We start from the raw sequence: 23,813 nt of genomic DNA, 5'->3' as shown, positions 1-23,813 counted from the left end.
TCCTAAAAAATTGATGGGCGCGGCCTGGTCCTCGTCGGCCGCACTGGTGGTCTTCCTTAATGAGCCCACTCGCAGGTGCGTGGGAAAAAATATGTAGTATGTCTGTGTGGCTAAGGGTGGTCCTCTTCAGCCGCACTGTTGAAACGATGGTCTTCTCAGATATGCCCACTCGTTATAGTTGAATGACGGCTAGCAGCTTGTGATTGCCTTCCGGGAATGCGTTAGCACCCGTGCGTGAAGGTAGGCGGCTGGAAACTGCTACTTGGAATTGCCTCCCGTAAACGCGGGAGGAATGTGATTGTTGCTGGTCAAACTTGCTGAAGCACGCTCGGAAGTGCGGGGGGAGGAGTTAGCCTTAACTTCGTTTTTGTATGTGGAGATCGGGGATCCCTCGCCGCAGTCAGAGCCGGATTGCTATTCCTTCACAGTTGCTGATTAGGATGACTTACGTTGGGAGGTGACTGCCCCCTTCGCCTGCTGACCTAGAGACTCAGTCAGTGGAAAATAATAAAGAGATGTTTAACGGCTGTTGCCGGAGTTTTGCAGAGCTATAGAACTTGTGTTATTTATTCGTACTTCAAGCTTATAAAAATGAAATTCATAGCGGCCACGCAAATATGCAGTGCTTGCCGGCTCTGCACGAAGCTGCTGGGCCTCGGATAATCGGTCATCGCCGCCGCCCGTTTAGCTACTTAGTTAACTTATATATATTTATTTTATAAAAGGGAGCTTGACAGTAAGTCGAAAGCAACTCACTTACCCCTTTTCATTTCCATCGTCCTGGGCCGTCTTGGGCTATATGTCCCTGGGCCGTAGCAGCTGTGTATACATAGATACACCTTGGATTTTAGCCCTGGCGTAGCCAGTCCTCGACGACATTTACGTCATGCGACCCGAGGCTTGTCCACAGCCTATGGCTGCTCCAGCATCAGCGCCTTGTATGGGACGCTGAGGATTGATATCTCTACACACTGGTCTATCACCATTTTCGAGAGCAGATCTTGAGCCGCTCTGCAATGGTTCAGGTTAATCTGAAGGAACTTAACCATTCTGCTTCTTATTCATGGCCTTCCGTTACCCTGAGCACATCCAGTTTAGAATCGAATGCTCGACCTCTCTTCCTTATTGTCCTCCTCTGACTTGCTTAGGGTGCACTTGGTGTTCTTGTGCCCTGCTTCCCCGCATCTGTAGCACGCTTCCTACGTGGATTTGGCGATTCCATCCGAGAATCGGCATCTGGCGGAGGAGTTACCCATAGCCCATGCATTTATAGCATCGTCTTGGCTCGATCTTCTCCCTTCTTGCCCTTTTCCAGGATCCTCTGCGCGTGTTCTGGTCTGAGGTTGACCGTCGCCGTTAAGGTACCGCCGTAGGCCTTTCGTATCCGTGGGGCAGCCTCACCAGTACCGTTTCTGGTATGATGCAATTTCTTTGCTTGATGAGCGGTGTGCGATGTTGTAAGCGAACATTTCCGTTGGCATCAACCGATTAAAGCTTATCAATGCTTGGTGGGGATTGTTCTCAACAACAGGCATGATCGTTTGTGAGCGCTACATAATTCATCCACGATTGGTTTTGATCAAACATTTTGGCTCGCTCGTGTGTGAATGGTTCCTATGATTGGTATGTCGTACGGTACTTTTTGTATGCGATCGGCTTGTGCCACCTTGTCAGTTGTTTGTCTTTTTTCGATGGTACGTGCTGATAAAATGGATGTCGATAGACATGGCACCTTTAAGTTATTAGCCAAACGTAAAGAAAGAAATTTTATGGAATGTCTTGGCAAAAATTTGTAAGCCAGACAATACGATATTGACCGGATTATGCCGCATTTGCTCGAAAGTTTTTAAGTACACTGCAAGGCAAACATAAAATTTGAACAGACATAGCTGCTGCAAATAAACTAAGCAGACATCATTTTTAAAATGTGTCTAAGCTAGGCTATAGAAAAATGTACATCGTGTATAACGGAAGACTGTCGCCTATTTACAGCAGTGTGAATATCTGGCTTTCTTAAGCTAGTTCAATTTTTCATCAAGGTCGGGGCCACTTATGGGGAAAACGTCTTTTTGGAAGATTTGTTATCGGATCCCAAAACAATTTCTCGCTAGGTCAAAAAAGGGCTACAGAGAAAAAACTACAAGTTAAAGACGAATAATGAATATTGTTAGCAGCGGTGGAGCTTCAGCTACAATCAATGTGTCCAGTTATTTTGGAAGGTGTTAGACAAATCATTGTATGGCACTAGAGAGCTATGAAATGCAAATTTTATTATATAGATTATTATAATTATTACAAAGAACACAAAAGGGTTCGAGCAGGCCAAAATTTGAGGTACATCATGGAAAGGGGATGGTAGTTGCGGGCTGGTCAGTTAACAGTAGACTTTATGTGCCAGTCGAATTTTAATTTTGGGTCAACAAGAACTCCTAAATCGTTGACCAAATATATTCGGTCCAGTGGCATATTATGAACAGAATAGCTTATAAATGAAGGGTACTCCTGTGAAATGTCATTACGTTACATCACTAACCATACAACATATAGACTGGTCATTTCATACAACGCATTTGGACACAAAAAAACGGATTGCGGATAGTGATCAACCAAAGATCACTAAACATAACATTTAAAACAAGTGTCCTAAAAGCCCACTCCCTTTAAAAGCAATCGTCGGTAGGGTATGCAGGCACCAACCGCTCGCAAAACATCGACAAGAGCTGATTTAGTTTGAAGTTTTCTCAACCACTGAAGAGCAGTCGGTGTTTCAAGTGACACGACTGCGATATGCCCTGTTCCCATCTCAGTGGACTGATTTCTATAAATTCGAATACATACATATATGTAAAACATTTTACTGCTACCACTTATTTGAATTTGTAAACAAAAATAAAATGTATGCTGAAATATTAAAAAAATTTATTACAACATATAATATTCATATTTATATCATAACCCAATAGTAAAAACGCCCATATTCTTAGGGTACCAAGTTTGAAAAGTGGCAAAAGACAAAATATTCTTGATGCGCCGAAATGAAATAAACGCACACATGCTCCCGTGTATGAGAATGCATGATCACGCATACATACAAAGACGAATTCAAGCGCAAGGCAGCCTTCTTCAAAAAGCGCCTCTCTGCGACTGAACGACTGAACTCGTGCAATGAGTGCGCGAGCATAAAAATGAGAATAAGAATGAGAGAGCAAAAAACCCGAACGCACACGAAGTGCATGGACCTGCTGCTGTGAGCACGGGGGACCTCCCGCGATCCGTTTTTTTGTGTCCAAATGCGTTCTATGAAATGACCAGTCTATATGTTGTATGGTTAGTGGTTACATACAAGGAAGTTCAGATTTAAGAGGTTAGTAAACCGAAACCCGATTGCAAATTATTATAGAACAAACCAAGTTAAACATAATCATTACATTAAATCTCGATAATGTTTTATGACAGAGGGCAGATCACTGATGAATAAAGTAAATAGCAATAAGCACAAATGACTACCCTGATGCACTCCAGATGTTACGTAAATCATATTGGGAACTGCGTCTAATTATTTGAAAATTCGGTTTTACACTGGTTCAAATATATAGAATAGCATTGATTGTTAAGAACATTAAAATCCGACCGAAATACCACACATTTCGAAAAACAAGATGTCCTGCCCGTCCTTTTGAACTTTTAGTAAGTGTTTGTTTTTAGGTTTTTAAATCTTTGAATCCCTTGCGTAAACAACGGATGTCTGTTGGAGGAAGACTGTCAGGAACGCATTAATTAAAAAACGTGTTTAAAACGATATAGAATAATTCAGTGGCACTTTCCATATTTATGCAATTATATAAGTATGTCCAGTTGTATTCCTTTACGGATGCATTTCGTTTTAGTTTCTCAAACTAAATGGGAATAGCAAGCTCAGTCGGTAGAGCATAAGACTCTTAAACTCAGGGTCGCCCACGTTAGGCGCCAGATGTAACGAACTGATTTTGATAGTTCCCTCTCGCTACGAATATCGTGCGGCTAGCTCAAAGGATACATGTGTTCGTCCCACCAAATTTATATAAACGTGACCGCCCAATTGACCACTAAGAACGCACATAAAGTTCGGGTATACACAATTATCTTTATTCGCCGATTTGACCCTCGGCCTGGGGCTGATAGTAACAAGTGGGTATATCATTCTTCGCCGGCCCCGTCTGAGCACTCTCCTTCCACGATGATGCTCCGGGTGGCTCCGGCGCTGATCAACTCGTTTCGGGTTGATCCTGCTGCTTCGGGTTCCGCTCGGGGTGCTTGTGGCTGCTTCTACTGCCGTTGGCAGGGCTTATTGATACGTCACCGTTTCCAGACTAGGATAAACAGGCACTGTGCTCTCAAGGCGTACGCCTTGCTTTTTCCCGGCCTGACGGTTCACGCGTATGCCGGAAGCCGCCAATGTAGTCCCTAAGACAAACGCTAGGTTGCCTTTTTGGCGAGGACTTGTAGACTTGCAGTTCTCGATGTTCTCGCTCTGCTCAATGGTACGATGTCCTAGCTCTGCTCCTTGCTTTCTCCTGCAGGACCAGACGCAGCAGGGACTTTGGCTCTCGGGATTCGGTCAGCTGCCGTTCTGGGACTCTAGTGGTGAACAGTTGTGCTCTCAAAGCATACGCCTTTCGAGACACCAGTCGATCTAATGCGCGTCCTTCAACTCTCGCAAGACGATCAGGCGTACGCCAGACCTCGCCTATACGATCCTTGTAGCAAGGCAGCTAGTTCCAGACAACTATACAACGACTGATCCAGCTTCCTGGGCTCGGCCTGCTTATATAGGCCTCTGTTAACCGATAGTTATCGCCTTCTTCTTGCTTCCTCATCCAAAGTCCACGGTTTTACCGTTCGACCTTTCGCCCTCTGCGCACGGCACCACAGCAGAGTCCAAAGTCCGGTCCTTTTGCACACGGCACTTAGAAGCTCTCTCTGCTGTGGTCGCCTCTCTCGGACATTTCCTGTCACTTTCTGTGCCCTGAAATTCCAACGGCAGATTGGAAAATACTGCACATCACGAGCCAGAGGGTAGTTCTCCAAATAAATAATGACGTGGGTATGGGAAGAGTCTACTGGCGCCTCAAAAAGCGCCACCCCAGGGACAACGAAGCCCACACACTGCAGGCAGGCGAGGTGAAGAAGGACTTCGAAAGTGTGATGGAGGACCTGAAGCTAGTAGACTCGGATAAGGAGGAGGACGGTGACCTGAAAGTGTTAGTCAACCTGTCGTGTGGAGGTGAGCCAGGTACCCATGACGCGTCGTCGGAGCTCCTTATTGCCCTGCATCAGGGATCCTTTGACAAAGCTCTGCTCCAGGAGCAATGGATTGCCTCAGACAATTCCGTGGCCGGACAAAAGTCCTCAAATAACAACCCACTCTACTCACTACCGGTAAGCAGGTACAGGACTGCCATCCTTGTGCGGAAGGGTATCCACGCTAACCTTATGTCTCGTCACAGCTCTGATGACGTCACTGCCGTGGTGCTAGAGACCGTGGAGATGCGCCTTCTGGTAGCTTCCTACTATATGGAGCACGACAGACCAGCACCACCCGAGGAACTTAGAAGCTTGGTAGAGGCCAGCTCAAAAGACCGCTAGTAGCTACAACAAGGAATATGCCAAGGAAGTGTTTGTAGACATATCCCTCGCATTGCAGAAGGGTACAATCAGAATGGGGCACCGCCTCCATGGTCACGGGGGCACACAGAGGCACACCACAAGGAGGTGTCGTCTCATTCCTACTATGGAATATGGTGGTTGATGACCTAATCAAGAGATTCAAGAGGAGATCCCCGAATATAACAGCCTATGCAGACGACATAGACATAATTTTGACGGAGTTTGCCCTACGACCCTCAGCTCCGTAACGAAATCAACTCTCAGGAAGATATGTGAGTGGGCAGGAAAGGTAGGACTCAGTATCAACGCGGACAAGATGGACCTTATTCTCTTCACCAAGAGAAACAAAATGCCAAAAAGGATATACCCAAAAATCAATGGAAACAGGCTAGCCCAAAAACACACTTCAAATACCTCGGCTTAGTAGTAGACAGCAAGCTAACATGAAGATTAGCAGCACGTGGGGTCTGTCACATGCTCTAATGCACTGGTTCTTCATCTCGGTAGTGCGTGCCACTTTGTTATGAAGTATTACAGAAAAGCAGACATACAACAAGCTTATGAAGAAAAATCAGCGGCAAGCAATGCTCTGCGTCACGGGGGGCTAAGGTCAACACCCACAGCACTCGAAACTAAACTCGAAATTGACCTCCTAGATAGTCAACCCAAACTGATCGCAGGTAAGGCAGCTCAAACCCTTGTTGCAGCAGGTAATATGTAGCTGCAAGGATACGGGAACAGCTCAATAGACCGGGACTTGGTCAATACAACTGACTACCTGATCCCCCAAACTCGCCCAGAAGTTGGGACCTGAGGACTGGAAAGGAATCTAGGAACAGGACCAACACATCAATATATACTCCAATATGGAAGGAGGAGTAGGAGCGGGATTATACTGCACTGATCCAGAGATCAGACTACTTGCAGTCGTCCATGATCTGTTCCAAAAATGTACTGGCGAGCAGGAAAGCACTAGATACCCACAGCACTACTAAGATACTGGGTTCCCAGTCACCAAGGCATTGATGTCAACGAGGCCGCGGTCGCACTAGCAAACGACGGCGTAACACCCCTTCTGAGGGGTGTGTGTATTGAGTATTCAATGTCTCGTGTATGACAACTAAGCTTTGTGAAGTCGTCACTTCGTCTACCGCAACATCAGCAAAAAAAACGTCGAAATGGGCATGTGATCTTCTTTCCCAGACCACGCAGCTTTCGATTCACTTTTCTCTAAGATAACATTAATTTTGTTGGAGATGAACTTTCTCGAACTTCGACGCCGTTAAGGGAAACTTTCTTCGTGCGAATCACACTGTGCACAACTTGTACACCAGTAGCTGATCCAGGGCAATTTTTAGACATATGACCCTCTTTGTTGCAACTTAATCATTTCGTGGCGGCCTTGCAATCCTTGCGCAAATGATCGGCAGATCCACAGTTAAAGCAATGACTCTTTTTGTCGTTATAGTCCTACTACTGTCGTTCGACGGGAACGGCTTATTTTCGGCTAAGCGCTCAAAATCATCATACTGCTCCTGCAGCTCTCTGAAAGATTTGCAACTATAAATAGTGTATTTAAAGTCGCGCCTCAGATTTATGCCGTCCACAATGTATCGTATTTCCACATCTGCAAAAGATATTCGTGAAAAGATTCCTGCACACGCATTGGCGACTAAAATCCGTCTCCAGCAAAAGGCGTATCTCGGTGTATTGGTGTACAAGAGTAGAATCCAAAAACAATTTTACTGTATTTGTCATCTTGGCACGAGCCTTTACTACTGACTTTGTGTATTACGGCCTCCTCCCTTTTACAACTGTTATCTTAGAAAGCTCCTGATTTTTTGCCCTCTCATTCATCGGCGTTCATTCATCGGCGTGCTCGCGTTGTATTTCATCTGCTGCTTCTCTGCTAATATTCCGCTTATGTTACTTCACAATCTTACATACATAACGAATAATCAGTATCATACACCATAGAAACAACTGAAAACCTGGTAAACTGTTTCAGGAATCAAATAATAATTGATGAATGAAACAGATCATCTATAGACTCATTCATTTTGTTTAAAAAAGTGAGGCACATAATAAAAACTGCTGACGAGAAAAAACATTATAAGACATAGTGAACACTGAGGTGGTAAACGCAATACATTGCTCTCTACCAATCTTGGCATTTATTCAGCACCGACTAGTGGAATTTTTACTGAACCCTTCCTTCAAGTATGCAAAAAGCTTTGTTCAAGACATCACAGATAAAACCGAAAAAAAGAGAAATTGTTATAACAATAATATAACAGCAGGGCCCATTGAGCAGCTCAGAAAAACGGAAAACAAATCATGAGGGACTACTTTTTCCCCAAAATGCTTCAACAGACGTTACCTCGAATTGCAAAACCTGTTCTCTGGTAAGTACAAGCGTGACCACATAAACAAAGGTCTATAAGGTCTATGAGGTCTATTAAGTTGGTGACAAAAAACAAATAAACGCCTAGAAAACAAGCTCTCAAAAATTTGAAATATATAAAGAGACACACCTTTTGGAAATTCTTTTAGACAAAAAATAGAATTCTTATCACAGACCTAGAAAACATTTCTATGGGCTTAACCCTGGTGAAATTAAATAATGTCCTGCAATCCTAGATAGCACCGACATTGGCAAATTTATGGACAAACAGCATATTAACATTAGTTTAGTAGAAATATTAGAGGTATCTAGTGTGTTTTCCAAAATTCTGAAATCCCCCACTTTATTATTAAATTTCCTTATCCTAAACACGTGTGTAAGAAAATAGCGGTCTACCTGGTGCAACAGCATAAAAAGATCCTGGACTTTGAAAACAGAAACAACTGACCGGGGCCTGACCAGAACACTCGCGCAATGAGTGATCGCCGCCTGAAGGATATTGTGCTGACACGGCACCTTGGCGACTGCGCTGCGGCCAAACGAAGACTTTAAGCTGCACCCGGGCCAGACCAATAAGAAAGTCTTAATTAGAACTTTACAACCTTAGCTGAGTCAATACAATTTAGGTGAAATAAATAAACTATTAAATAAAGCAAGTCTGTTTAATCGTTAATTTATATAAGTCGGAACGAGCTGGATCAAAAGACTTTAACTAGTAGTTCCCGTAGAAACAATTGTAAAAAAATGGATGAAAAAGTATTATAACTTCGCGGTTTTCCAGTATTTTTTTAATATTCTTCAAAACACAAGGTTAAATATTTTGGAATAACGGTTTAATGTTTTGAATAGCTCCCATTGAATCATACAAATAAAATAAGAATCGGGGTTTGGGTGGCTCCATCTGAAACGTCAAGTTGGACAAGTGACCTTCTAATCAGATCAATCTTGTTGTATGAAAAGTTTTCAGGCGAAAAAATTACATAGTATTCAAATAAGTCGAGAGAAAGAAAAGTGTACCAAAATCTGTAAAAAAAAAAATAGTAAAGTTTAATAAAAATTAAAATAGTTGTTTCCAATTACACCTTTAGAAAAGTGTAAGCCTTAAAACTAGGCTAGTTATCCCAGAGCGACCTATAATCAGTTGCAATATAAGATAATCTAAATTTTGTGTTTTATATTTATTTTTGCCTGGCTAGCTTATTAAAGATAATTACATTCAAGAATACGCATACATTTTTCTTTGTCTATGTGTATAAATTAAAGGATAATTGTAATTGTGAAATATTGTTGGTAAATGTTGTCATTTCATTATTATAGGAATTTATTATTCCTTACAGATATAAAAATATATATACAGGTTATCTATAATAATAGTAATTCATTTATGGCTTCCTAAAATGTCTTTCTGATTTGACGGTGCTGCATAGAAAAATTAAAACTATAACCTTATAAATTGTATTCTTAATGTAGAAGTATTTTACGAATATATTTAATTTTGATCATTTTAACAATAAATAATGCAAAATCCTTAACTAATCAGTACTATGTAATTAACGTTTATTTTTAACAGGCTGTTTTACTTATATTAAAAGCATAGTTGTGAAACTATTTCTAAGATTATATTTCCTCTTTATTTAATTCAATGATTTTCCAAATTCACTTTTTCCAGGTCTATAAATGATTTTGTAAAAATAACATAATTTGCAGTTATGTATGTTGGCTCTTTTATAAAACTTTATATACGGTGTGGGGTATTTGACTTTTAGTGTGTTTGCGTTAACTCAAAATGATTTCCACATACGATTATTGCAATTATTAAAAGAAATTTATAAATTATAATTTTAAATCATTTACGTATTCTATTCTTGATTGATAGAAATTTTGTTCAAAATTGCTAATATTTTGTTCTAATTTAAAAGACATCAAAAATTTATTAACTGAAATGTATATATACTTAGTAAAATAATTTGATGTATAACACATTTTTTCCGATAAAAACTTCAAGTTTTAAGTTTTTAGAAAGTTACAAATGATAATCATTAGATTTAAAAATATGTTTTTTCGAGGGTGCTATGTCATGAAATCTTTAATCGGTGTTTGTAAGTATTTATATACATATTTACTAAGTAAATAATGGATTGGGTCGGACGAAATATACATTTATGAATGCTTTAATTGATCTATGAGTTATATAAGACATATGGATTTGTGAATAAAGATATATATTTGTAATAAAAAAGCATAAACTTCAAGGATTAAAATTTTGTTTTAGAAATTAAATATTAAATTACTTATTTATTATTGATGTGAGCGTAAGTTAATATTTACCGAATGATAAATTTGTATACAGAAAATTTGTATATTTAATTCTGTTTTTCGCTAGTTTTTGTTATATATATATATGTATATCACAAGTTTGAAGATAGTAGAAAGAGGTGATTTAACTACTTTTATTGGCATAAATGGACAATCAAAACAGCGATTGATTGAGAGTAAATTACTGAAACAAGATAGTTATTGTTATGACATGCAAAGCTAAGTATCCGGGACTCTAGAAATTGTTTTTTAGCAATCGATGCCGTTTACAGTCGCACTGCAACTTTTAAGCCGAAGGGAAGATACAACTGACCTTTCAGCATCTAGATTAGATCCATTTTGTGAACTGTTTTGATCCTCTATGGACCGAAATCTTAAAAAGCCTTGGTCTGTCACTAGCATACTATCAGAAGCACTGGATGTTGTGCATGAGTTTGATGATGCAGATGCCACCGAAGCTGATGAAGCTGTGCACAACTCAGAACGAAGCTTTGCATTATTTTGAATATGCAGTTGTGTGTGTATATTTGAATGTAAGAGCGAATCATTCGAAAAAATTTTAGCTGCTCCTGCTTCTACTAGTACTGACGACGATTTTCCATGAATGGAAAGAGAATTTGGAGAGCTGTCTTCAGCAATAATGACAGAACCATCATCGTTGTTGATCAAGTTTGTACACTCTACATTATTTCCTGATATTATGTCGTCTTCTTCATCTTCTTCTTCCTCGGAATTATGATTGTAAGGTAGCTGCTGTAGTTGATGCTGCCTTATGGGTACATTTTTAAACTTATCAGTCCCACCCTGCAATGATCTAACATTTGAAGCACGACCACTTGATCTCTGGTAATAGTGGGCTCTGTCTCTATCCGATGTTCCTATTGTCTGCGCTCCGCTGGCGACTTTTCGTTGAGTTCCAGCAGAAGGAATGGGTGCATCTAGAGTACAACCTGCCACAGCTCCTCCCAATGTTACACCACCACTGGCAATACTATTCAAAGTACCACTCTTGCGAACGCCGTTGAAAAATCCGCATTCATATGAGTTATAACTTCCATATCGCCCTCCACCACCATTTGAGGAAGAGCAGGAATTGGTTGAGTTTGAACTCCGTCGCTCGGGATTCTTATTTTCGAAGAAATTACGTTCGAGTGTACCATTACCATTAAACTTTTTTTCGCGCCCATTTGTCATCTTATGACGATCATGAAAACACTCACTTTTGGTCTGAACATTATGAACTGCTTTATCCTTAAAAACAGGACGCTCAAAAATGTTAAATTCATACCGTTTGTTTTCCTGCTCAAGTGGTTCAGAATAACAACTGTCGTTTTGTAACAGTACTACTTGATGCTGAGAAGATCCAGAACCTGATGTAGAACCAACGCCATTTTTGTCATAAATTTCTTTTTGCATTTTTTCAGTTGTTGCACTGCTGTTGGTGCGCAAATTAAAATTGGGATTTTCGTAATGATCTGGTGGAGTTTCTGTCATATAATCCGCGCTCATATAGGTGGGCTGCTCTTGAAAGCGCATTTGATGGGATTGATGGTGTTGCTTGTAGTTTTGTGTAGCTTGAGATCCATAATCTGTCACGTTCTGACCATTGAGGGCACTTCCATCCGAACCCGTATCATATGGCCTCTGGTACATAGGTTCCTGAAGTTGATATTCACAGGGGCGACTATTTGAAGATGCAGACACTGTGGGACCTATAGAATTCAGGGCATAGCTGTCGTCGTAAATAAGTTTTCCAGTCCGCATAGTGTACGTATGCAGATTTGTATTTGCGTTGCAAATAGCTGGGTAGTCGGTTTCGAACTGCTCTTGACTAGAGCTCGAAGTGCATGGCAGAAAGAAGTTGGTTACATTTGAGTTGTGGCTGCTCGTGCCATTACTAACATGTTTCTCTCTGATGGCATTAATTGTTGAACCGCCGTCTTGGCCGTACGCACCCATAGCTCCCACACCAGAACCGACCATTCGAACGTCCCCATTAACAGCATTTAATGAATCGTGTCCGACACTGGTCTTAAGCCCAGTTACCCAGGATATTAAAGTTATTATGGCTATTTCTATGAGACGCAAAGAAAACTGGTATCCCCATTGTAGCCAGTCGACATCAACTATATTAGTTTGACGCGATGACGAAATACATACGGCACCAAATATCTGGAGGGCAGCCAATAGTACAAACAGGAGAGCTGTGGCAATCGTAATGTGTATGGCGTAGGATAAATTCTGATAGCCATGAATATAGTTTTGAGATTTGCTGCGAAGAATGCGCTTTAAAATGCGATACAAGTAGAGATAAAGGAGCCCCAAGCTGAGACATATAAATATATAAATTATCTGACAGATAAGATTCAGGACTCGCGGAGGCGGTGGCAAAATAGTTGATGAAGACATTGTCGCAGTAACATGACCTTGCTGGCTAAGAAGTTGCTGCCGACGAAAATATTGCTGCTGCTGCTGTTGTTGAAAATACAAATGATGGTTTTTTAATGTATACGATTCAACATAATGCAGTGTAATGCAAAGAACAACGTGAACTCCGCAGCCTACAACCACGGTCAGTGGTCTTATCAGAGCGGAGTATCGATTGTTCTTGTGGTTCAATGATTTAAGAAAAAGAAACAATATAAGTACAGAAAATGCCACAGTTAAGAATGTTGAGGGTAAATTTAGCAAAAGTTCTGAAGTGAATATATTAAATGTGCCATGAACATTGTATGCATCGAAGCAAAGGAAAAATATTCTCATTATACAGATTACAATCAGTATAAGATGGATGCACACAAAGTACGACTGTGCAAACAAATGTGTAAGCTTGTTATAGGTAAGCAGTTTGTAAAGCGAATATACCGATAAAATAGTAAAGAGTACAACTGAAAGATATATGTGAATATTCCAGGCCCAGGTCCAAGTAGTGTTTGCCGATGCAGCTGCTGCTGAGGCAGCAATAGCATCCCGATCGCCTATGCTCGGACCCAACCCCTTAACAGTATCAGTAGACTTTCCGATGTGACCTGATTGACCCGCGTTTGTGGTGGCATGGGAAAATGATGTGGCCGAGACGTCGCCAATGGCAGCAGCTGCTGACGGCGTTGTTCCTGTAGTCTGATTAGCATTGTCATAATAGTCCAACAGACCTGGCTGGTATTTGCTCTGATTAATGTTAGGACTAGCCACAGAGGATCCTTCCACATCACTGCTCTCCTCGTTTGTTAAAGACTTTTCAATTAGTACAATTGGAGAAGAGGGCGGATGTCGCATGCTTATTATGGGTCGCTGAGTAACCTGCTTTAATAGCACAGCTGGTATGTCACCGTTCTTTCCATTCGATCCCAGAATTCGTCTTATATTAGGTAAAACTTCCTGTCTTTTAATGGGATCAGTGGCATCCTGTGGATGTGGCCCCTGTCCCTTTGCACTGGCTGTCTTTTCGTTTAAATAGTCGTCACTGCTAGTACGTGCCGGTGTATTGAGAGCTTTTTTGCGATCCGTGGCAGACACATCAGACACCGTTCCATGGGAGACAGTTGAGTCAAGAGGGTGCTTTGCATCTAAACCAGTATTAGCGTAACTTAAGTCCGCTAACGGATTTACAATGGCATCGTTACTATTGCCTCCCAGATCTGGTGGTCGAATGGGGATCCGGTCCTGACTTGGCATTAAACTTGGGGGTGGTATAGGACGCCTATTAATGCCAACTAGACCCTCATTATTGGTACCACGCAATGTGGGCTTGTCTGCAAATGAATTGTGATACTCCGGCGGGAGAGGCGGTGTGAAGAAGGCTCTCGACGGTGGTGAATACGATGGAATATCGCCGGGATACATTGGTATTGTTGGTGATTGCCCTCCGTTTGATTTTTTTAAAAGGTTGGGAACTGCAAATATGCAATATTTTAAAGAAACAAATTATGCAAAACATCTTCTTTGTATACTTACTTGATGGTATCGGAGTTGAATTGTACTGAACGGTGTTCCTGTGACGATCCCTGTCATGTGAATGGTGCCGATTTGGATTTGGGTAGGTCGGATTGTTATTACTCTTTAGTATGTCAGCGTTGGGCGCCGAAGTTGGCAAGGCATGGTCTCTCTCTAAGTCAAGTTCATAATTTTTCTGGCGACCATTGACACCATGTTGTTGATGTACTGAGACATACCTGAGAAAAAAAGCAGTCATATATAGTCGTACAACTAATTCAATCTAAGAAAATTACATTTTAAATAAATAGTAATATAAAAACAGTAATCCTTAATTTATATATAGCGAAGTTATAATTTTGTTTATTTATTTTTGTTGACTGTTTGATTTAAATGAAAATAAAACCTTATCTCACGGAATATAAAAAAAAAATTTAAGAGCGAAGTTCAAATTTTTTTTTTAATTTTGATAAGTCGAAACACGATGAGCACAATTTGTAATCTGGCTGGGCACAGTTCGCTATACACTAACAATATTTCTTTACTGATAAGAACGAAGCAAGGCAACAACAATTTAATTAGGTTTTTTTTGGATTGCCTTTTTTTTTTTTTTGTTTTTCCTCGAATCTCTTAATTGTGTTGGTAAATGCACTCTCATAAGGCAGTTTTGAGCACCTCTGCTTTATAAGGCTTGAGCTTTATCCTTCACTGCGTTGCAAACATTTGACTGAAATTATAAAAACACCTAGTTCCATTTTTAATTGCAAGGACAATCTCAACAGTGATTATGTCGCTGGTGTGAAAACTAGGCGAGAGGATAAATATCGAGTATAAATCGAAAAAATTCCGCTGGGGATGCCACGGACCCTAAGATTACTTGGAAGGCGGCTTCTAACCAATAATTTAAAGCCCATTAAAAAATATTTAAAACTGGTTTCCGTGAAAATGATTTTTTTTTTAACAACCAAATTTTATAATGGCAACTAGAGAACATAGTCGGTTAATACGGAATGTTTTTGGAATTGTGTTTTATGGAAATAATTTATGTAATATAATTTAAAATAATATTTAATATGTAAAGTATATATATTTAAATAGGTTCCTAAAGCTTGAAAAAAAAGAAACTATAGGATATAATAAAAAATCTTAGTGTCAAAAAACACTTAAAAAAGAAAAAACCATAGAATTATTTTGGGGAATTAATAAGTATCTAAATTTGTTGAGATCGGCATTTTTGTCAAATAAGTATCATATAAACAAAAAGAGGGTGTATTTTTTACGTAATATTTAAATGTTTCGCTACTCAAACATTTTTTTTACCAAATGTGATTAACTGTGCTGACTATTTTTGGAAAAGTTTTTTCTTGTTCTTTCTTACCTCTGCGTTGTGAGGAATGGTGTGGCAACAGTAGTTAGACCTAAGGAATAACTAGTATCTGGTATGCTTCGCTTGGTTGTAGAGGTTGTGCCATATGCTACTTTTATTAAAACAGCTGCGACACTACGTTCAAAGTTGTTTAACTTTTCCAAATAATCCTTTTGCACTATAGGGGAAGTACCAGAAATCATGTTACTTCCAGTGCTGTTGCTGAAGCTACCATTTCCACTTGACTTTTCCTGCGAAATGGTTCTGTTGTTCCTTAAACTTAATTCCTCTAACAATATTGACTGTGACAAACAAATTTGGTGCACAGCAATCAAATGCAGACATAAAAAGAAGGTATGATTTCGTCGAGGTAAAAGCATTTTTCGAAGCAAGATAGAGTTAGGGGTCCGACCAAAAAATTTAGGCTTTAACCGTCTGGCGTCGGTTTTAGATTCAACACCACCAGTGAAAGCTTTATAAGCACTTATCCGTAAAGCAACTGGTGCGATTAAATCGTGTTTTAATACTGATGAAGCGTGTGTTGTGACGGTTGTAGGTTGAGTCGGAACCCTTCTTACTTTTTTTTCAATTTTATTTGTATGTTCATGTTGGTTTCCTACAATAAAAAAATTCAAAATCTGTTAAAAGTCAAAAATAATTGATAAAACTTACCTATTTCCAAAGAATCACGCTTTTTAACCTTAGTTCGAAAGTTACGATTCGGCTTAGGCATGATAATTTGACTCTGACCATATATTAGTGTTTATTTACCTTATATTTTCATAATAACGGATGGTTGATGTTTCATGCAATGAAAACATTTTACCTTGTAAGAACCTGAGCAAAGAAACAAAAATATTAAAAAAACAGTTTTTACACCTATTTTTAGTTTAGTAAAATGGTGATAAAGAATATAACCAGCGTTGCCAACATATAAAATATCAAGCCAAAATACATATAAATAAAAATGATCATGATTTGTTTACATGTGCATTCAAAAGCATTCAAAACTGTAAACAAAAAATCTCGGTTTCTTTTGAGTTGAAATGAAGAACAGTTTTGTCAGCCGTTAATGGTTATCTTGTAATATAATTTGTAAGCTGTTTTGTGTGATTTGCTTATGGACATAAGCATTGCATTGTTGACCTCATTCATTGCTTATTTATTTTTTATTTAACTATATGATTTTACGTAAGTGCGAGCAAGACAAACGTACGACGATTCTAATGAGCAATGAATAAAGAAAATTGACAGAACCCGATACCCGATAGTAAAATACTTGACAGACAAAAAAATAACATTCGATAAAATACCACCGGGGCCGATACATCAATCAGCAAAATTGTACTTAATAGCCTGATTCCATTGCCGCACTGGTGGACTTTTTAAATGTGCCTGATTCCATTGGCGCATTAGCATTTAGCTAATGCTACTCCGACATGTGAGTGGCATGAACAGCTGATCTGGGTTTGTTTACTTTTGAATTTTGGCAAATCCAAATAAAAATAAATAAAATTAATGAACACGAGTAAGTTTACTAAGCTCTGTAATGCTCAGCAGGACATCCATAATGCGACCGAGGCATTTGCCAACTTGGACGACAAGGATGAGAAGCTGATTGCGTTGTTATGACGGGTTTGCTATGGAGACCACCACATTTTCTAAAAAGGGCAAGGATCCCCGTATATGTGGGAGTTATTTTATGCCAGAGATCCAGCAGCAATGCATTGTGGTACTGCGAACAGAATTTGCAGCGTGCACTCTATGTTTCAGTCATTTTTATACAAAATAGATTTTATATTCGAAAGACATCAAAAATTGCGCCAACCTGGCATATGGAAAACAGCTGTTGTAGCACGAACAAAATATCGTTAAACATCGGTATTTTCCGGTATTTTTTCTAAAAACTTTCGGGGAGAATGGTTTTTAATCGCATTTAATAATCGCATTTATTCTAAATGCGGCATTTAGCCTTATGGGATTCCCTGTGTGAATAAATGCGCATTAGGCTAAATGCGTTTTAATGCGCCAATGGAATCAGGCTATAAGTTATATAGTAATATAACTTTGCTATTTTTGAATTTTTTTTTAGATCTTTAAATTCTAGTATTGAAATATTATTCAAAATTACGATTTAAATTTGTTTAAAACGGGACGACTATATCATATAGCTCTTACGGGAGCAATCGGAATATTACTATTATTAATAATTCGGAATTACGCTTTTAATTTTATTAATGTTGGAAAACGATATCATATAGCTGTCATGGGAGTAATTTAGCTAAATATCTTCATAGATTCAATATTTTTAAAAATATAGGCATATAAATCAAATTTTAGATGTTTTGAGGAATTTTTTTTTATTTTTGCATTACGGTATATAAACTTTGGCTTTCCAAAGTTTGCTTTTTTCTTGTTGTAACTTGTTCTTCTGTCACTGCTGGATCTGATATAGTAATTTATGAACACCATTTGTCTGCTATTAAATGACGGATCATTTAATTGTTTTCGTTTATTTCGGTGTTCCAGATATATCTTTTGCCCTCTCCTACGGACTTCCTTTTTTGCACACCTTTATCTGATAATGACTTTCTTGATTTAGATATATCATTACAAAATTGAAAGTTTCCAAGCCCTGCCAAGATACCTTTTTTCTTTTACTCTCCCAAACTAAAACGAAAAGTTACTCTATTTCCGAATATAAATGGTCAACTTTATATAATTGCATGGTTATGAAAAGTGCCACTAAATTATTTTAGAGCGCTTCTACCACGTTTTTTAATGAATGCGTTTCTGACAGTCTTCCTATAAAAATCCCTTTTGTGGTTTACATAAAAAAAAAACTTTCAAAAAGTACAAAAGAACGGGGAAACCATCTGATTTTTACGGAGTTCAATTTTCGTAACAGTCAATTCTACGTATTTAAACCGAATATTTAAATAATTACAATTTTTAAACGTTGTTTATGTCATGCGTAAACACTCCGGTTTGCTTTCATCACGATTTTATTGAGTTAAGGCATCAGAAAAATTTTAATCACATGTAAGTTGGGAAGTTTGTTACACTCACACAACGCTCTAAAAAGCGGCTCGTTTTGAGATTAATTGGTCCTACCTAACCTAACAAAAAAGGACGCAAAAAGGAGCAAAAAAGCCAACTTTTAAGAGCAGTATTACGAATGCTCTAGGCATGATGAAGTCGAAGTCCGCTTAAATATTAAATTTTGAGTTGAAAATTACACCAGATCTAGGTATTCTTGTTGAAATTCTTAAGGGCTGTAACTAAACTGACCATCCATACTGTGTGTGGTTATAAGATTTTATACGCATTTACTGTAGCTAACATAGAAACAATAATTAATATTTATTTGAAGTAAATTTCGGCGACACCTTGAACTCAAGTAATTTAAGCAATGGTCCTAAAGCACTCTCTTGCAGAAGGCCAGATGTTTCCGAAGAACTTCCAATAATTTTCATCTGCCAAGTCATTCCAAACTACCTATAATGCTCATAAGTCTTAATTTTGTTTACCCTATTTTTCCTCGACAACAACAAAATGCTCTCTTATAAGGAATTTGTAGATCACAACACCAACTTATTTTCCAGGAGCAAAAGGGCTCCCGTTTTTTTAACTATCTGGAAATATTCTTAATATGTCTTAATTGTCTTAATTTCACCTTATCAACATGCTTTTGTTTATCCAAGGTAACCAGCACCTACTTAGAATTACATATACTGTAGTTCAAGGGTTTAATAATAAATGCAGACTGATATATACAGATTGTAGTAAGGCCTTTGATTTTTTGTAATATTTTTTTCAAATAAGATCAGCTTGGTTTTCCGAATAATCTTTTAACTTTGATTTCAAGTAATTTGAATGGAAGAACCCAGAGGGTTGTTTCCAATATGATTCACGTAACATCTAGAGTGCCTCAGGGTAGTCCCTTTGCTATTACTTTATTCATCAATGAACTTCCTTCTGACATAACACATTCTTGAGTACAAATGTATGCTTATGATGTTAAACTTTGTTAGTATTATAAAAATTTTCAGCCGGGTTTTGTTTATTACTAAGATATACATAAAAATTCTGGTCTGCATGAACGCTTTCGTGTTCTTTGTAATCACTATGGACGACAGTAAATGTAGTGATAGCCGCAGAACTATGGTGTGATGGTCCGATCGTGACGAGTAATACACCAATCGAAAGGTTTTGCTAAATGAATAAGAATTGCATACCAAGACTTTGGGAAAATTTATTGGTTGAGGAGAAAAAGCGGTAAAAGAATTTTTCCAGAAGTTCCTGAGCTTGGTAAAATATTACATTTTTTGACAGAGTTTAAATTTATTAAATTTAAATTTTTTAGGACTTGTTTTAGAATTCTGGAATAATTTTTTTTGTGATGGGCAGGTCGTTACAAAATAAGTTTGAAAAACTAGCTATTTATCGGGAAATCGTTAAAAACAGCTAAACTTTGCTATAACTATTTACTTTAACGTCTATAACTTCTGAACAAGTTGAGCTACAGAGTTGTATGACATTAAAAAGGTATTGTCAAATGATAATCACGCTGCCTTAACGTAATTGCTCTAAATTAAATATTTTAAAAATATTATTTTTTTTCTTTCAAATTTTTAAAAATTTGAGTCGATTTTTGTTTATTTTTTTTACGTTTCTAGTCCTTGAGATTCCTCTCCAAACTGAGAAACGTTGTCGTTTTTGTTGCTTAATAACTTTTTGAAACTGAGAAACGTTGTCGTTTTTGTTGCTTAATAACTTTCAAAAAAGTTTGGAGAAGTTAACGCTGCTAAGGCAAGAATTTCCTCCTAAAAGTGTCCACCACCAATTCGGTGAGGAAAATGAAATACAAAATGGTTTCAGGTTCAAGGAAGAAACATTTTCATTTAATAATTGTAAAATATTAATTTTTGTTTAATATTTAAGTTCAAAACTAATCTTAATTAAAGCAAACTTATTTGATATCAGATACTTGCCAAAAAAATGAGCAAGATGTAAGCAAATATCTTAAAAGCAACGAAGTTATTAAAATTTGTATGTTCTACAACTTTCTCGTTAATTTTTATAGTATTATTAGGAGAGTCGATCTAGCCATGTCCGATTGTTTGTCCACTCGTTTCTGCGCAAACTAGCCCATCAGTTTTAAAACTATTAGTAGAAGTTAAAACGAGCCGGATCGGAGAACTATATAATACAACTCCCATTTGAACAATGGGAACACATATGTATGAAAAAATTATAATTTGGCTGTTTTTCAACTGACTTGAATATACTTCGATACAAAGTAATGGTTTATTGTTTCAAATTTAAGGTTTTAATTTTATTTAAATCAGACCTCGATATCAAATAGCTAAAATAGCATAAAAATCAAAATATTGTTGTTATAAAAAATTTTAATTTTTGGAACAGTTGTAAGGGTATATAAGGTTGGACTTGCTGCATCCTTTGCATCCTTTCTTCTTTGTCAAGCTTTAAAGTTTCGTTAAAACAAAATTTGTACTGAAGTATAGGTTAAAGTTTTTTTTTTTTGAAAACCTTGTTCACAATATTGGGGAACTTTGACCATATTTCAAACAAGAACTTCTGATATCAAACAAAAACACCTCTTTACAAGTTAAAAAAGTCGAGACGATCGCACCTTCAACATAAAAATTTTTGATATCAAATTTTGTGAAGAAAAATGAATAAGCATTCGACTAAATACACTTTTTCCCCATTCGTCACCCTGAAATAAAAAATGTCTGTGTAGGCAAAATACCTGTATGAAGCGGTCCAAATGGAATTATTTTAAAAGTAATTGAGAAAAATAATTATTAGCCTTAACATAAGACTTCTCTATTCTAAAAGCAATGTAGGTAAAGCACATCTAAGTCAAAAGACAAGTTGTTAATTGTTTACATGAAAGTAACCCACATTTGGTTTAAGCAAATAGGGCGGATTTTTTTCCAATTTCAAGTTTTTTTTCAAGATTTCAAAACGCATACTAACAAAATAAAATATGTTTACAAAAAGAAATTGTAAACATTTTCTAATTTAATGCACATCGTTTATTTTCGTATAAATCTCTATTAAATGAAAACATGGTGTAATAGAAAGGAAATTACCGATTTTCTCCATGCCTTCTTTTAAAACTATCGATTTTTAAGATGATTTAGATATATCCATTATGCACAAATTAATGTGCATGCACACATGCACAAAACTAGTTATTGGCTTTTTCACTTCAGATTGAATGGAATACTTATATATGTACATATATGCATTCAGATGTGTACACATAAGCAACAAAGTTATGTATACCTGGGGTACACTATTGATATCAATAGCAGTTTGTTTGAACTAACGAACATTATAATCTTTCATAGTATTCCATTTTCACTTTCAACACACAATTTTATTGTCAATTACTAATACAATTTGGTTTATTATGACGTCTCGACTTTTCACTATATGCAACACATCTACAAAATGGTGGATTTAACATCGATTAATTATCGGTGACACCGATATATAAATTTTTATCATGCGCAACACATTTACTTAAGGGCGTATACCCACAGAGGCACATCCATTACTGACTCGTCTGTAATACCGTCTGCACACATCCAATTAAAAGAGAAGTCGCGAAAAAGTTTTAGAGACCCATTTACACAGGCACCCACCGTTGCAAAAGCAGCTCATCTGCCTACAAAAAGTAAAATACCTAAAAAACATAAGAAAATAACCGAATCCGAATTTTCCCTCAAAACGTAATACAATTTTGACATTAGTAGGTGGAAAGTATTTCTTCAGCAAATGATTTATCCACTGCTGTTCACCTAATGGCCTAGTCCACCAGAGCACCATCCACCATCTCTTTTAAAGACGGTCCTATAGGCCTAGTCTCACAGAGCCCCACCACCATCTCTTTCAATAATGGCCCTTGCCAAAAATTTGCCGGTTGTTCCTTGACGGTGGAATTTACGATCCTAATCGCACGTTTTTAGCCGATATTTAGCCGGTGTTTTTTCGCTGCAACTCTAAAGCCATCTTTGTTTCTGTGAACCAGAAACGTAGTCGAAAGACAAAGGGGGCTTGGTAGATTTTCGAGGGAGCGAGGCAGCTATTCGAAAAATTGTAGTTATAAGCCATTATTTAAAAGTTAAGATAAACATTTATCAACTGATACTTAGCATTTATATAAAATAAGAGCCGGAAAAAGTAATTTTAAAAGAGTTTGATCGAGTAAAAGGCCCTTCAAAAAATTCTGCATACGCCACTGTGATTGTTGATAAACGGTGGTTGGTGGAACGTGGATGGTGGCTCCGTGGGAACACCAGTCCACCGTTGATCAAAAATTTCAACCGTTTTGCTTGTATGGGCACTGTGGGACTGAGCTATTAGCCGATGTTTTTTGGTGCAAACTCATTCCACGCAGTCCATCCCTGAAAAACCGTTGGAACGTTTGAAAAGTGTGAAACTCCGATTTCAACAGATCACATCCACTACCTTCCGATAACAGTTCAACAGGTCAACCATTTATAGTTATGTTTTGATGTGCCACAGCTGTTCAGATCAGTGGAATTCCGAGTTAGATTGGTGTGAGGCGGAGGCGCTAATACGGGTATGACAATACATTGTTCGCCACATTTATTGTCGGATTCATTCTGACAATAGGCCTTGGTCGCACTTACGTAAAATCGTGTAGTTAAAACAAATGAGGCCATCAATGTAGTGTCAATAGCCCAATAACAAAAATGATGATGATGGGAAATTAAGTTTTAAAAAAGTTCGATAGATTTAAAAGACTTACTTCAAAAAATGTTGGGTACGCTCTGACTGTTATAGGGTATTTCCACAGAGATCCGTTGGGTTTTGCCGTTCCAAAAACTTCCCAGTTAGTCCCCCGTTAAAATTTGACGGACTTTGTCGGACTAAATTATGCGATAGTTAGCCAATGTTTCTGCGGTGCAACCCTTTTTCCACGCAGTACATCCCTGAAATACCGCCGGGACTTTTGAAAAAAGTGAAACTTCGGTTTCCACAGATCACATCCACCTTCTACTATCCGATTCCAGCTGTAGCTCATCAAAACATAAACAAAGATGGTTAACTTGTTGACTTTGTTTACGTTTTGACGAGCCACATCTG

The 23,813-nt window shown here is 38.1% G+C and overlaps 1 protein-coding gene across 2 annotated transcripts; it reads right to left on the bottom strand.

The window, feature by feature from the left end:
• Positions 1–9,213: 9,213 nt before the first annotated feature.
• Positions 9,214–22,154, bottom strand: LOC128263739 (uncharacterized). Of its 2 annotated transcripts, none has more exons than XM_052998865.1 (5): positions 21,788–22,154; positions 16,338–16,502; positions 15,678–16,281; positions 14,321–14,538; positions 9,214–14,259 (listed from the first exon to the last, which is right to left on the bottom strand). In XM_052998865.1, exons 2-5 carry the CDS (start codon positions 16,396–16,398, stop codon positions 10,616–10,618), a joined length of 4,527 nt encoding a protein of 1,508 aa, XP_052854825.1. In that variant the 5' UTR covers positions 16,399–16,502; positions 21,788–22,154; the 3' UTR covers positions 9,214–10,615. The 2 variants fall into 2 exon arrangements, with proteins under 2 accessions (XP_052854825.1, XP_052854826.1); XM_052998866.1 differs by having other exon boundaries at positions 21,984–22,154.
• Between the last annotated feature and the right edge of the window lie 1,659 nt (positions 22,155–23,813).

Source organism: Drosophila gunungcola, unplaced genomic scaffold, assembly GCF_025200985.1.
Source record: "Drosophila gunungcola strain Sukarami unplaced genomic scaffold, Dgunungcola_SK_2 000018F, whole genome shotgun sequence".
Lineage (NCBI taxonomy): Eukaryota > Metazoa > Arthropoda > Insecta > Diptera > Drosophilidae > Drosophila > Drosophila gunungcola.
The sequence above is the reverse complement of the archived record's forward strand: the minus strand, read 5'-3'. Positions and strand labels throughout refer to the sequence as shown.